The sequence below is a fragment of the Salmo salar genome, chromosome 14 (assembly GCF_965601325.2).
Source record: "Salmo salar chromosome 14, fSalSal1, whole genome shotgun sequence".
Lineage (NCBI taxonomy): Eukaryota > Metazoa > Chordata > Actinopteri > Salmoniformes > Salmonidae > Salmo > Salmo salar.
This window is the reverse complement of record NC_138304.1, coordinates 51,352,501-51,367,949: the sequence shown is the minus strand read 5'-3', so window position 1 is coordinate 51,367,949 and position 15,449 is coordinate 51,352,501. Positions and strand designations below refer to the sequence as shown.

The 15,449-nt window shown below is 46.6% G+C and overlaps 1 protein-coding gene across 5 annotated transcripts in view; it reads right to left on the bottom strand.

The window, feature by feature from the left end:
- The window catches only part of LOC106595545 (receptor-type tyrosine-protein phosphatase mu), a 716,546-nt gene that overhangs the window by 87,892 nt on the left and 613,205 nt on the right, over nucleotides 1-15,449 (bottom strand). For all 5 annotated transcript variants that reach the window (XM_045694495.2, XM_045694499.2, XM_045694501.2 and 2 more), the window contains 3 exons: nucleotides 6,573-6,689; nucleotides 3,818-3,972; nucleotides 2,699-2,834 (listed from right to left, as the gene is read on the bottom strand). In XM_045694495.2, the coding sequence (XP_045550451.1) occupies nucleotides 2,699-2,834; nucleotides 3,818-3,972; nucleotides 6,573-6,689 (408 nt within the window). The remainder of the gene's footprint in view (nucleotides 1-2,698; nucleotides 2,835-3,817; nucleotides 3,973-6,572; nucleotides 6,690-15,449) is intronic.

Here is a 15,449-nt window from a genome sequence, read left to right as displayed (position 1 = left end):
AGTACCCAGAGACATAATGTAGTCAGGGAACGATGAGGCCGTGTGTTGAACCAGATGAGGACTGTTTAATTAGCTGTCGTTGACACCGCCTCTATCACCTCTGTGTGCGGTGAATATCTATCCTGTTGTCTAGTCACTTTTATCCCTCAATGCTACCTCAATGACCTTGGACCCCTGCACTTGGACTTGGTACTGGTACCCCGTGTATATAGCCTGGTACCCGGTGTATATAGCCTGGTACCCGGTGTATATAGCCTGGTACCCCGTGTATATAGCCTGGTACCCGGTGTATATAGCCTGGTACCCGGTGTATATAGCCTGGTACCCCGTGTATATAGCCTGGTACCCCGTGTATATAGCCTGGTACCCCGTGTATATAGCCTGGTACCCCGTGTATATAGCCTGGTACACCCGTGTATATAGCCTGGCACCCCGTGTATATAGCCTGGCACCCCGTGTATATAGCCTGGCACCCCGTGTATATAGCCTGGTACCCCGTGTATATAGCCTGGCACCCCGTGTATATAGCCTGGCACCCCGTGTATATAGCCTGGTACCCCGTGTATATAGCCAAGTTATTGTTACTCGTTGTGGATTTATTCCTCGTGTTGTTATTTGTTCTATGTTTTTCTCTCTGCATTGTAGGGAACGACCCGTCAGTATGCATTTCACTGTCTACAACGGTTGTTTACGAACCACGTGACAAATAACATTTGATTTGAGGTGACGAGACGGGATGGGTGACCTGCATTACTACTGTAAATGAGATGGGTGACCTGCATTACTACTGTAGATGAGAAGGGTGACCTGCATTACTACTGTAAATGAGATGGGTGACCTGCATTACTACTGTAGATGAGATGGGTGACCTGCATTACTACTGTAGATGAGATGGGTGACCTGCATTACTACTGTAAATGAGATGGGTGACCTGCATTGCTACTGTAGATGAGATGGGTGACCTGCATTACTACTGTAGATGAGAAGGGTGACCTCCATTACTACTGTAGATGAGATGGGTGACCTGCATTACTACTGTAGATGAGATGGGTGACCTGCATTACTAGTGTAAATGAGATGGGTGACCTGCATTGCTACTGTAGATGAGATGGGTGACCTGCAATACTACTGTAGATGAGATGGGTGACCTGCATTACTACTGTAGATGAGATGGGTGACCTGCACTACTACTGTAAATGAGATGGGTGACCTGCATAACTACACATGTTCATGAGATGGGTGACCTGCATTACTACTGTAAATGCGATGGGTGACCTGCATTACTACCGTAAATGAGATGGGTGACCTGCATTACTACTGTAGATGAGATGGGTGACCTGCATTACTACTGTAGATGAGATGGGTGACCTGCATTACTACTGTAAATGAGATGGGTGACCTGCATTACTACTGTAGATGAGATGGGTGACCTGCATTACTACTGTAGATAAGATGGGTGACCTGCATTACTACTGTAAATGAGATGGGTGACCTGCATTGCTACTGTAGATGAGATGGGTGACCTGCATTACTACTGTAGATGAGAAGGGTGACCTCCATTACTACTGTAGATGAGATGGGTGACCTGCATTACTACTGTAGATGAGATGGGTGACCTGCATTACTACTGTAAATTAGTTGAGTGACCTGCATTGCTACTGTAGATGAGATGGGTGACCTGCATTACTACTGTAGATGAGATGGGTGACCTGCATTACTACTGTAGATGAGATGGGTGACCTTGCATTACTACTGTAGATGAGATGGGTGACCTGCATTACTACTGTAGATGAGATGGGTGACCTGCATTACTACTGTACATGAGATGGGTGACCTGCATTACTACTGTAAATGAGATGGGTGACCTGCATTACTACTGTAGATGAGAAGGGTGACCTGCATTACTACTGTAAATGAGATGGGTGACCTGCATAACTACACATGTTAATGAGATGGGTGACCTGCATTACTACTGTAAATGCGATGGGTGACCTGCATTACTACTGTAAATGAGATGGGTGACCTGCATAACTACACATGTTAATGAGATGGGTGACCTTCATTACTACTGTAAATGAGATGGGTGACCTGCATAACTACACATGTTAATGAGATGGGTGACCTGCATTACTACTGTAAATGTGATGGGTGACCTTCATTACTACTGTAAATGAGATGAGTGACCTGCATTACTACTGTAAATGAGATGGGTGACCTGCATTACTACTGTAAATGAGATGGGTGACCTGCATTACTACTGTAAATGAAATGGGTGACCTGCATTACTACTGTAGATGAGATGGGTGACCTGCATTACTACTGTAGATGAGATGGGTGACCTGCATTACTACTGTAAATGAGATGGGTGACCTGCATTACTACTGTAGATGAGATGGGTGACCTGCATTACTACTGTAAATGAGATGTGTGACCTGCATTACTACTGTAAATGCGATGGGTGACCTGCATTACTACTGTAAATGAGATGGGTGACCTGCATTACTAGTGTAGATGAGGGGAACAACCAGAGTGGGGCTTGAACCACCAACTCTGTGCTTGTGGGGCAGGTGTACTAGCACCTGGGCCTCTTGGCAGAGACAGTAGTAGAAACAACCCGTTATAACTGTCTGTCTGTCTGTCTGTCTGTCTGTCTGTCTGTCTGTCTGTCTGTCTGTCTGTCTGTCTGTCTGTACTGTACCTCTGTCTGCACCATGTTGACCCTCCTGGAGCGTAGCTCTCTGACACAGTTATAGATGTCCACCACGCCCTCTCTCTCTGCCATGTCCAGCATGATGTCAATCACTATGAAACAGCCTGTTCGGCCCGCCCCCGCGCTATAGAGACAGAGACAGAGAGAGACAGAGACAGAGAGAGCAACAGAGAGACACAGATAGAGAGAGAGCAACAGAGACACAGAGAGAGAGACACAGAGAGACAGAGAGAGAGAGAGCAACAGAGACACAGAGACAGAGAGAGACAGAGAGAGACAGAGACAGAGGGAGACAGAGAGAGCAACAGAGACACATAGAGACAGAGAGAGACACAGAGAGACACAGAGAGACAGAGAGAGACAGAGAGAGCAACAGAGACACAGAGAGAGAGAGCGACCAACAGAGAGACACAGAGAGAGAGCGACAGAGAGACACAGAGAGAGAGAGCAACCAACAGAGAGACACAGAGAGAGAGACAGAGAGAGAGACACAGAGAGAGAGAGACACAGAGAGAGAGAGAGAGAGCAACAGAGACACAGAGAAAGAGAGCGATCAACAAAGAGACACAGAGAGAGAGCGACAGAGAGACACAGAGAGGTGAGTAATGTTTACTGTTCAGTGTTTATTTCACTTTTGTTTATTATCTATTTCACTTGCTTTGGCAATGTTAACATATGTTTCCCATGCCAATAAAGCTCTTTGAATTGAATTGAAAAATGTATAGACAGAGACAGAGAGAGGGATAGAGAGAGAGAGACAGAGGGATAGAGAGAGAAAGAGAGACAGAGAGACAGAGAGAGAGAGAGAGACATAGAGGGATAGAGAGAGATGAGACAGACATTTCAAATACTGTATGCAAATGTATAATTGCCAGTAACACTCTCCATGAAAGCTTAAGTTACGCATTCAGGGTTGGAAGGATTAGATATAAGGTTGTCAGGCAAGAGCCCCAGGCCCAGAGAGAGAGAGAGAGAGAGAGAGAGAGAGAGAGAGAGAGAGAGAGAGACAGAGAGAGAGAGAGACAGAGAGAGACAGAGAGAGACAGGGAGAGACATGGAGAGACAGAGAGAGACAGAGAGAGACAGAGAAAGGGGGTAGATTCCTACCTGCAGTGGATGACCATGGGTCCAGCGTTGCTGAGTGTCTTGGCCTTCACCCTACGTACGAAGCCCAGGAGGCCAGTAGCGTGGTAGGGCACCCCGTGGTCCGGCCACCCTGTGAAGTGGAACTGACGGATCTCCCGGATCTCATGTGCTCCTCTCTGGAGGAGGAAAAACAGACAGTCAAAGACGGACACAAAAATACACTGTTCTTCAGTCAACTTCCAGTTGTCCTTCGAGGACTGGAACTGTGCACTCCTGAAGCATGTGTTTGAGTAGCATTAGCATCTTCACCCGGCTCTCTCTCTCGATTACATCTTCTGTTTGCTAAACGTGGCCTGCTTCCTCTAGTCCTGTGAGAGGGTAATGTTTGTACGAGGTATTCAAACAAGAGTGTCTCTGTGGCCCGAGAAAATCTAGTTTATGTAACATCCCCACTAGCATACGAAATGTCCAATACGTAGCTTCAAGTAGTATGTTAGTGTGGATATGGGAACAGAGCTGTAGTAATGTGGTAATGTATTAGTAGTAATGTAGTAGTAGTATTACTAGTAGTATTGTAGTAGTAATAACATAGTAGTAATAATAATGTAGTAATGTATTGATGTAGCGATGTAGTAGCAGTAGTAGTAATGTAGTAGTAGTAATGTAGTAGTAGTAGTTATGTAGTAGTTATGTAGTAATGTAGTAGTATTAACATAGTAGCAATCTAGTAGTAATCTCGTGATGTAGTAGTAGCAATGTAGTGATGTAGCAATGTAGTCTTAGTAGTAATACAGTAGTAAAGTAGTAATATAATAGTAGTAGTATTGTAGTAGTAATGTAGTAGGAATGTAGTAGTAATGTAGTAGTACAGTTGTTGTTGTAGTAATGCAGTAATGTAGTAGTAGTAATGTAGTACTAGTAGTAGTGTAGTAATAGCAGTAGAAGTAGTAATGTAGTAGTAGTAATATAGTAGTAGTAATGTAGTAGTAGCAGTGTAGTAGTAATGTAGTAGTAGTAATGCAGTAGTAGTAAGGCAGTAGTGTAGTAGTAGTAGCAGTGTAGTAGTAATGTAGTAGTAGTAATGTAGTAGTGTAGTAGTAGTAGTAGTAGTAGTTGTAGGAATGTAGTAGTAATGTAGTAGTTTTAACATAGTAGTAAGGTAGTAATATTAGTAGCAGTAATGTATAAGTATTAACATAGTAGTAATATAGTAATGTAGTAGTAATATAGTAGTAGTGGCAGTAGTAGTACTGTAGTAGTATTAGCATAGCAGTAATGTTGTAATGTAGTAGTATTAACATTGTAGTAACGTAGTAGTAGTGAAGTAGTAGTAATGTAGAAGTAGTGTTGTAGTAGTAGTAGTAGTAATGTAGAGGCAGTGTAGTAAGAGTAGTAGTAGTAGTAATGTAGAAGTAGTGTAGTTGTAGTAGTAGTAGTAATGTAGAAGTAGTGTAGCAGTAGTAATGTAGAAATAGTGTAATAGTAGTAGTAGTAATGTAGAAGTAGTGTAGCAGTAGTAATGTAGTAGTAGTGTAATAGTAGTAGTAGTAGTAGTAGTAGTAGTAGTAGTAGTAATGTAGAAGTAGTCTAGTAGTAGTAGTAGTAGTAGTAGTAGTAGATGTAGAAGTAGTGTAATAGTAGTAGTAGTAGTAGTAATGTAGAAGTAGTGTAGTAGTAGTGTAATAGTAGTAGTAATGTAGAAGTCGTGTAGCAGTAGTAACGTAGAAATAGTGTAGCAGTAGTAACGTAGAAGCAGTGTAGCAGTAGTAGTAGTAGTAGTAGTAATGTAGAAGTAGTGTAATAGTAGTTGTATTAGTAATGTAGAAGTAGTGTAATAGTAGTAGTAGTAGTAATGTAGAAGTAGTGTAATAGTAGTAGTAGTAGTAGTAATGTAGAAGTAGTGTAATAGTAGTAGTAGTAGTAGTAATGTAGAAGTAGTGTAATAGTAGTAGTAGTAGTAGTAGTAATGTAGAAGTAGTGTAGCAGTAGTAATGTAGTAGTAGTAATGTAGAAGTAGTGTAGCAGTAGTAATGTGGTAGTAGTCATCCTAATCCAGGTACTTGTCATCAGCTCACAGATTACTGCACCTGTACATAGCCCATCTATAATTTAGCCCAAACAACTACCTCTTCCCCTACTGTATTTATTTATATTTATTTATTTTGCTCCTTCGCACCCCATTATTTCTATTTCACACTTTCTTCCACTACAAATCTACCATTCCAGTGTTTTACTTGCTATATTGTACGTACTTCTCCACCATGGCCTTTTTTTGCCTTTACCTCCCTTATCTCACCTCATTTGCTCACATTGTATACAGACTTATTTTTCTAGTATATTATTGACTGTATGTTTGTTTATGTGTAACTCTGTGTTGTTGTATGTGTCGAACTGTTTTGCTTTATCTTGGCCAGGTCGCAGTTGTAAATGAGAACTTGTTCTCAACTTGCCTACCTGGTTAAATAAAGGTGAAATAAAAAATAAATCTGCCTGGTTTACTGCAATTTTCTGTCTGTTGGCTGGGCTCCCTGCTTGTGCCATCAAACCCCTGCAATTTATCCAGAATGCTGCAGCCCGCCTGGTGTTCAACCTTCCCAAGCTCTTTTCTGTCCTGGCACCCCAATGGTGGAACCATCTTCCCCCTGAAGCTAGGACAGCAGAGTCCCTGCCCATTTTACGAAAACATCTGAAAACCATCCCTCTTCAAAGAGTATCTTAAATAATCCCTCAGCACCCCGCTGCCCCCCTCACGGCCGACCCGGAGTAGCAGTCTCACCTTCTCGACAGCGAAGGTCCGTATGACGTATTCTGACAGTAGCTGTGTCTCTATGAGCGTCACCTTGATGTCTCTGTAGATCTCTGTGTCGTCCGGCCAGTACTTACAGCACTTCACCTGCTTGACAGAAACACACCACGGTAACGGAACAGACACGCCACGGTAACAGAACAGACACGCCACGGTAACAGAACAGACACGCCACGGTAACAGAACAGACACGCCACAGTAACAGAACAGACACGCCACGGTAACAGAACAGACACGCCACGGTAACAGAACAGACACACCACGGTAACAGAACAGACACACCACGGTAACAGAACAGACACACCACGGTAACAGAACAGACACACCACGGTAACAGAACAGACACACCACGGTAACAGAACAGACACGCCACGGTAACAGAACAGACACGCCACGGTAACAGAACAGACACACCACGGTAACAGAACAGACACACCACGGTAACAGAACAGACACGCCACGGTAACAGAACAGACACGCCACGGTAACAGAACAGACACACCACGGTAACAGAACAGACACACCACGGTAACAGAACAGACACGCCACGGTAACAGAACAGACACGCCACGGTAACAGAACAGACACGCCACGGTAACAGAACAGACACACCACGGTAACAGAACAGACACGCCACGGTAACAGAACAGACACACCATGGTAACAGAACAGACACACCACGGTAACAGAACAGACACACCATGGTAACAGAACAGACACACCACGGTAACAGAACAGACACACCACGGTAACAGAACAGACACGCCACGGTAACAGAACAGACACACCACGGTAACAGAACAGACACACCATGGTAACAGAACAGACACACCACGGTAACAGAACAGACACACCATGGTAACAGAACAGACACACCACGGTAACAGAACAGACACACCACGGTAACACAGACACACCACGGTAACAGAACAGACACACCACGGTAACAGAACAGACACGCCATGGTAACAGAACAGAACACGGTAACAGATACTTCAGTTATTGTACGTATCCAGTTAGGTGATTCAGTTGCAAAGCATTTAAGGTGGTCTGTGAGTCTTAAGTTTGTCTAAAGTTTGCAACCTACGACCAGTACAATGAATAAAAAGTCTAGGAAATGGTCACAGCATACAAGTGACATCTCACATTTCTCCTCTTCAAAATTCAATTTCTACACGTCCCTCTCGAGTCAAAATGAGGTTCGGTCCATATTAGTTTGGGGTCTATGGTCTAGGGGTAGCCGCAAATGGAAATGTAATTTATCAACAGATCTTACTTATTACATTATCCTTCTCATTCTCACATCGATAAGAGTGCAAATTAATATTCCGTAAAGGAGGAAAGATACAGTCAGAACTCAAACCTGAAAATGTTTGAAAGAACATGAAGCAAAAATATAAGTAAATGGTGCATCTAACATTCTGCAATGTCTCTCAAAAAGAAGAAACGGGACAAAAAAAAAAAAAAAATGAAAGCTAGGATATTTTTTTATCAACATCTGCTAATGAAAAGATAATGGCAGTCCACTAAAGATAGATAATTCATCATCCCTGTCACGTCCTGACCAGTAATAGGGGTTATTTGTTATTGTAGTTTGGTCAGGACGTGGCAGGGGGTGTTTGTTTCATGTGGTTGGGGCTATGTATTTAGGTAGAGGGGTGTTTGGTTTATGTGGTTCGGGGTTTGTTAGTCTATGTTAGTATATTTTCTATGTTCTATCTAGTCTTTTGTATTTCTATGTGTAGTTAATTGGGGTTGGACCTTCAATTGGAGGCAGCTGGTTATTGTTGCCTCTGATTGAAGGTCCTATAATTAGGAGTTTGTTTGTCATGCGATTTTGTGGGAGATTGTGCTTGTTTAGCGGTGTGCCTGCAAGACTGTCCAGTTCGTTTGTGTTTTTGTATATGTTTATTGTGTTTTTCCTTCTTCACCAAATAAAAAGAAGATGAGAATATATTTTCCCGCTGCGTCTTGGTCTTTACCCTGTGACACCCATGACAATCCCACTGTTAAGGTAGATTTCTATGTAGAGAACAACACTCACCCCATTGGAAGGATCAGTCAGACTCTATATTATCTGTGTTAACATTACAACACACCCCACCCCACCCCTCCCCCCACCATCAGTATCATCACTGTCGTTCAATTACACTCTTCACATCGTTAGACAAGCAGAAAGGAGGACATCGAGGATGAAACCAAAACAATGGAGCTGTTATGTTAGAATAGTAATTTTGATGAGGAATAAATGTGACACACACACACACAGACACACAGCAAAACACAGCAAACCTAATTCAATTTCCTCATTCTAAAGTGTTTGCTGTCATTACAGAGCTAAAATGAGATTGGAGTATCGAGTAACACTCTGGGGGTGTAGAGACAGAGAATAGAAAGAGAGAGAGAGAGACGGAGAGAGAAAGAAAGAGAGAGAAAAGGGAGAGATGGAGAGCGACAGAAAGAGAACAAGAAGGAGAGAAGGAGAGAGAGAGGAGAGAGAGAGAGACAGAGAGGAGAGAGAGAGAGAGACAGAAAGTGAGAGAGATAGACAGAGAAGGAGAGAGAGGAGAGAGAGAGGAGAGAGTAGACAGATACACAGAGAAGGAGAGAGAGGAGAGAAAAATAGAGAAGGAGAGAGAGAGAGAGAGAGGAGAGAGAGCGAGAGAGAGGGAAGAATTCTGGGTTTGTCTCTCGTCTCTCTGACAGTCCCTCTAGTAAATCCCTAATGACGATCCCAGATTGGAGATCACTGCTGTCTCTCTTTCCAGTGGGACTGATTTAAACCAAAACCCATTACGTTATTGGATCACTTTAAATGAGACGCCTCAGTGATGGGTTTGGGGACTTAGCCTTTGGGCGAAAATGACTTCCTCAGATTTACACACACTCACATACTGTACAATCATACAGACAGACGTACGGGCAGAGAGCTAGACAGAGAGAAGACCAGACAGACAGAAGAGAGCTAGACAGAGAGAAGACCAGACAGACAGAAGAGAGCTAGACAGAGAGAAGACCAGACAGACAGAAGAGCGCTAGACAGAGAGAAGACCAGACAGACAGAAGAGAGCTAGACAGAGAGAAGACCAGACAGACAGAAGAGAGCTAGACAGAGAAAGACCAGACAGACAGAAGAGAGATAGACAGAGAGAAGATCAGACAGACAGACATACAGAAGAGAGATAGACAGAGAGAAGACCAGACAGACAGACAGACAGACTCTCCCTCACATCACGCCACTCACCAGGTCCCTTCACTAACCAAACTTGTCGTAAATCAAAGACTGTGTATGCTGAAGCTCCCCCACACTAATCAAGGGGGAATAGGGTGTGTGTGTGTGTGTGTGTGTGTGTGTGTGTGTGTGTGTGTGTGTGTGTGTGTGTGTGTGTGTGTGTGTGTGTGTGTGTGTGTGTGTGTGTGTGTGTGTGTGTGTGTGTGTGTTTGAAACTGAAACGGTGTGTGTGCCAGGAACTCCAGAGTTCATCAGTAGAGCGGTGGCGATCTGAGTGCACACACGCGCGCACACACACACGCACACACACACACACACACACACACACACAGAGAGTGGCGGCAACAGAGCAGATGGGCTGGTGTGATACAGTGGAGTGATTTCATGTCCCCTCGGAGCGACCGGCGGCTCTGTGACCAACTGTGCTGCTCTGCCGTTGGACAATGATCATATAACGGACGGCCTATCACAGGCCTCTCAGGATAGAACCACAGCTAAACAGGTGTGGAGAAGGTGTGGGGAAGAAGATAGGAGGATGAGGGGAGGGAAAGAGAGAGGAGATGGAGAGAAGAAAGAGGATAGGAGGAATGGGGAGGGGAAGAGAGGAGAGGAGAGAAGAGAGTGGAGGACAGGAAGAATGGGGAGGGGAAGAGAGGAGAGGAGAGAGTGGAGGATAGGAGGAATGGGAGGGGAAAGGAGAGGAGAGAGTGGAGGATAGGAGGAATGGGGAGGGGAAAGGAGAGGAGAGGAGAGAGTGGAGGATAGGAGGAATGGGGAGGGGAAAGGAGAGGAGAGAGTAGAGGATAGGAGGAATGGGAAGGGGAAGAGAGGAGATGGAGAGAAGAGAGTGGAGGATAGGAGGAATGGGGAGGGGAGAGGAGAGGAGAGAGTGGAGGATAGGAGGAATGGGAGGGGAAAGGAGAGGAGAGGAGGAGGTAACAGTATAATGACCTACCAGAGATAGTGGATCCATACTACCCCCCACACCCACATCCATACTACCCCCCCCCCCCCCCACATTCATACTACCCCCCCACCCACATCCATACTACCCCCTACCCACATCCATACTACCCCCACCCACATCCACACTACCCCCCTACCCACATCCATACTACTCCCTACCCACATCCATACTACCCCCCACCCACATCCATACTACCCCCCCACCCACATCCATACTACCCCCCACCCACATCCATACTACCCCATTACCCACATCCATACTACCCCCCTACCCACATCCATACTACCCCCCACCCACATCCATACTACCCCATTACCCACATCCATACTACCCCATTCCCACATCCATACTACTCCCTTACCCACATCCATACTACCCCATTACCAACATCCATACTACCCCATTACCCACATCCATACTACCCCACTACCCACATCCATACTACCCCATTACCCACATCCATACTACCCCATTACCCACATCCATACTACCCAACTACCCACATCCATACTACCCCATTACCCACATCCACACCACCCCCCACCCACATCCATACTACCACATTACCCACATCCATACTACCCCATTCCCACATCCATACTACCCCATTACCCACATCCATACTACCCCATTACCCACATCCATACTAACCCCCTACCCACATCCATACTACTCCCCTACCCACATCCATACTACCCCATTACCCACATCCCTACTACCCCATTACCCACATCCATACTACCCCCCTACCCACATCCATACTACCCCCCTACCCACATCCATACTACCCCCCACCTACATCCATTCTACTTCCTACCCACATCCATACTACTCCCCTACCCACATCCATACTACCCCATTACCAACATCCATACTACCCCATTACCCACATCCATACTACCCCATTAACCACATCCATACTACACCTACCCACATCCATACTACCCACCACCCACACTACCCCATTACACACATCTATACTACCCCACACCCACATCCATACTACCCCCCCACCCACATCCATACTCCCCCTACCCACATCCATACTACCCCCCCCACCAACATCCATACTACCCCTCCTACCCACATCCATACTACCATTACCCACATCCATACTACTTCATTACCCACATCCATACTACCCCCTACCCACATCCATACTACCCCATACCCACATCCATAGTACCCCTCCCACCCACATCCGTACTACCCCCTACTCCCCAACCCACATCCATACTACCCTATTACCCACATCCATACTATCCACCTACCCACATCCATACTACCCGCCTACCCACATCCATACTACCCCATTATCCACATCCATGCTACCCCTATCCACATCCATACTACCCCACTACCCACATCCATACTACCCCATTACCCACATCCATACTAACCCCCTACCCACATCCATACTACTCCCCTACCCACATCCATACTACCCCATTACCCACATCCATACTACCCCATTCCCACATCCATGTTACCCAAATACCCACATCCATACTACCCCATTACCCACATCCATACTACCCCCCTACCCACATCCATACTACCCCCCTACCCACATCCATACTACCCCCCACCTACATCCATTCTACCCCTTATCCACATCCATACTACCCCCCCACCCACATCCATACTACCGCCTACCCACATCCATACTACCCCCACCCACACTACCCACATTCATACTACTACCCTACCCGCATCCATACTACCCCCCACCCACATCCATACTACCCCCCACCCACATACATACTACCCCCCACCCACATCCATACTACCCCCCCACCCACATCCATACTACTCCCCCACCCACATCCATACTACCCCCTACCCACATCCATACTACTCCCTTACCCACATCCATACTACCCCATTACCAACATCCATACTACCCCATTACCCACATCCATACTACCCCACTACCCACATCCATACTACCCCATTACCCACATCCATACTACCCCATTACCCACATCCATACTACCCCACTACCCACATCCATACTACCCCATTACCCACATCCACACCACCCCCCACCCACATCCATACTACCACATTACCCACATCCATACTACCCCATTCCCACATCCATACTACCCCATTACCCACATCCATACTACCCCATTACCCACATCCATACTAACCCCCTACCCACATCCATACTACTCCCCTACCCACATCCCTACTACCCCATTACCCACATCCATACTACCCCCCTACCCACATCCATACTACTCCCCCACCCACATCCATACTACCCCCTACCCACATCCATACTACTCCCTTACCCACATCCATACTACCCCATTACCAACATCCATACTACCCCATTACCCACATCCATACTACCCCACTACCCACATCCATACTACCCCATTACCCACATCCATACTACCCCATTACCCACATCCATACTACCCCACTACCCACATCCATACTACCCCATTACCCACATCCACACCACCCCCCACCCACATCCATACTACCACATTACCCACATCCATACTACCCCATTCCCACATCCATACTACCCCATTACCCACATCCATACTACCCCATTACCCACATCCATACTAACCCCCTACCCACATCCATACTACTCCCCTACCCACATCCCTACTACCCCATTACCCACATCCATACTACCCCCCTACCCACATCCATACTACCCCCCTACCCACATCCATACTACCCCCCACCTACATCCATTCTACCCCATACCCACATCCATACTACTCCCCTACCCACATCCATACTACCCCATTACCAACATCCATACTACCCCATTACCCACATCCATACTACCCCATTAACCACATCCATACTACACCTACCCACATCCATACTACCCACCACCCACACTACCCCATTACACACATCTATACTACCCCACACCCACATCCATACTACCCCCCCACCCACATCCATACTCCCCCTACCCACATCCATACTACCCCCCCACCAACATCCATACTACCCCACCTACCCACATCCATACTACCATTACCCACATCCATACTACTTCATTACCCACATCCATACTACCCCCTACCCACATCCATACTACCCCATACCCACATCCATAGTACCCCTCCCACCCACATCCGTACTACCCCCTACCCCCCAACCCACATCCATACTACCCTATTACCCACATCCATACTATCCACCTACCCACATCTATACTACCCGCCTACCCACATCCATACTACCCCATTATCCACATCCATGCTACCCCTATCCACATCCATACTACCCCACTACCCACATCCATACTACCCCATTACCCACATCCATACTACCACCCACCCACATCCATACTACCCCTTTACCCACATCCATACTACCCCCCACCCACATCCATACTACCCTCCTACCCACATCCATACTACCCCCACCTACATCCATACTACCCCCACCCACATCCATACTACCCCCCACCCACACCCCCCCCTTACCCCCTACCCACATTCATACTACTCCCCTACCCGCATCCATACTACCCCCCACCCACATCCATACTACCCCCCACCCACATACATACTACCCCCCACCCACATCCATACTACCCCCCCACCCACATCCATACTACTCCCCCACCCACATCCATTCTACCCCCTACACACATCCATACTACCCCCCACCCACATCCATACTACCCTCCCACCCACATCCATACTACCCAATTACACACATCCATACCACCCCCTACCCACATCCATACCACCCCATTACCCACATCCATACTACCCCACTACCCACATCCATACTACCCCATTACCCACATCCATACTACCCCCCACCCACATCCATACTACCCCATTACCCACATCCATACTACCCCATTCCCACATCCTTACTACCCCATTACCCACATCCATACTACCCCATTACCCACATCCATACTAAACCCCTACATACATCCATACTACTCCCCTACCCACATCCATACTACCCCATTACCCACATCCATACTACCCCATTACCCACATCCATACTACCCCCCACCCACATTCGTACTACCCCCCACCCACATCCATACTACCCCCCCACCCACATCCATACTACCCCCCACCCACATCCATACTACCTCCTACCCACATCCATACTACCCCCCACCCACATCCATACTACGCCCCACCCACATCCATACTGCCCCCCACCCACATCTATACTACCCCCCTACCCACATCCATACTACCCCCCACCCACATACATACTACCCCCTACCCACATCCATAATACCCCCTACCCACATCCATACTACCCCCCACCCACATCCATACTACGCCCCACCCACATCCATACTACCCCCCACCCACATCCATACTACCCCCCTACCCACATCCATACTACCCCCCACCAACATACATACTACCCCCCACCCACATCCATACTACCCCCCCACCCACATCCATACTACCCCCCTACCCACATCCATATTACCCCCCACCTACATCGATACTACAAAATGCTAATTTCCTTTAATTCTACACATTTTTCCATGGGGTGGAGAGAAATGTGAGACTGATCAACAAAATCAAATGAGGACCCCCCACCCCCCGGCCGGTGATTCCGCCATGATTACTAAGTTTAGATAGCAATTTAAAAACGTTAGGTGACATGGGCTTATTGA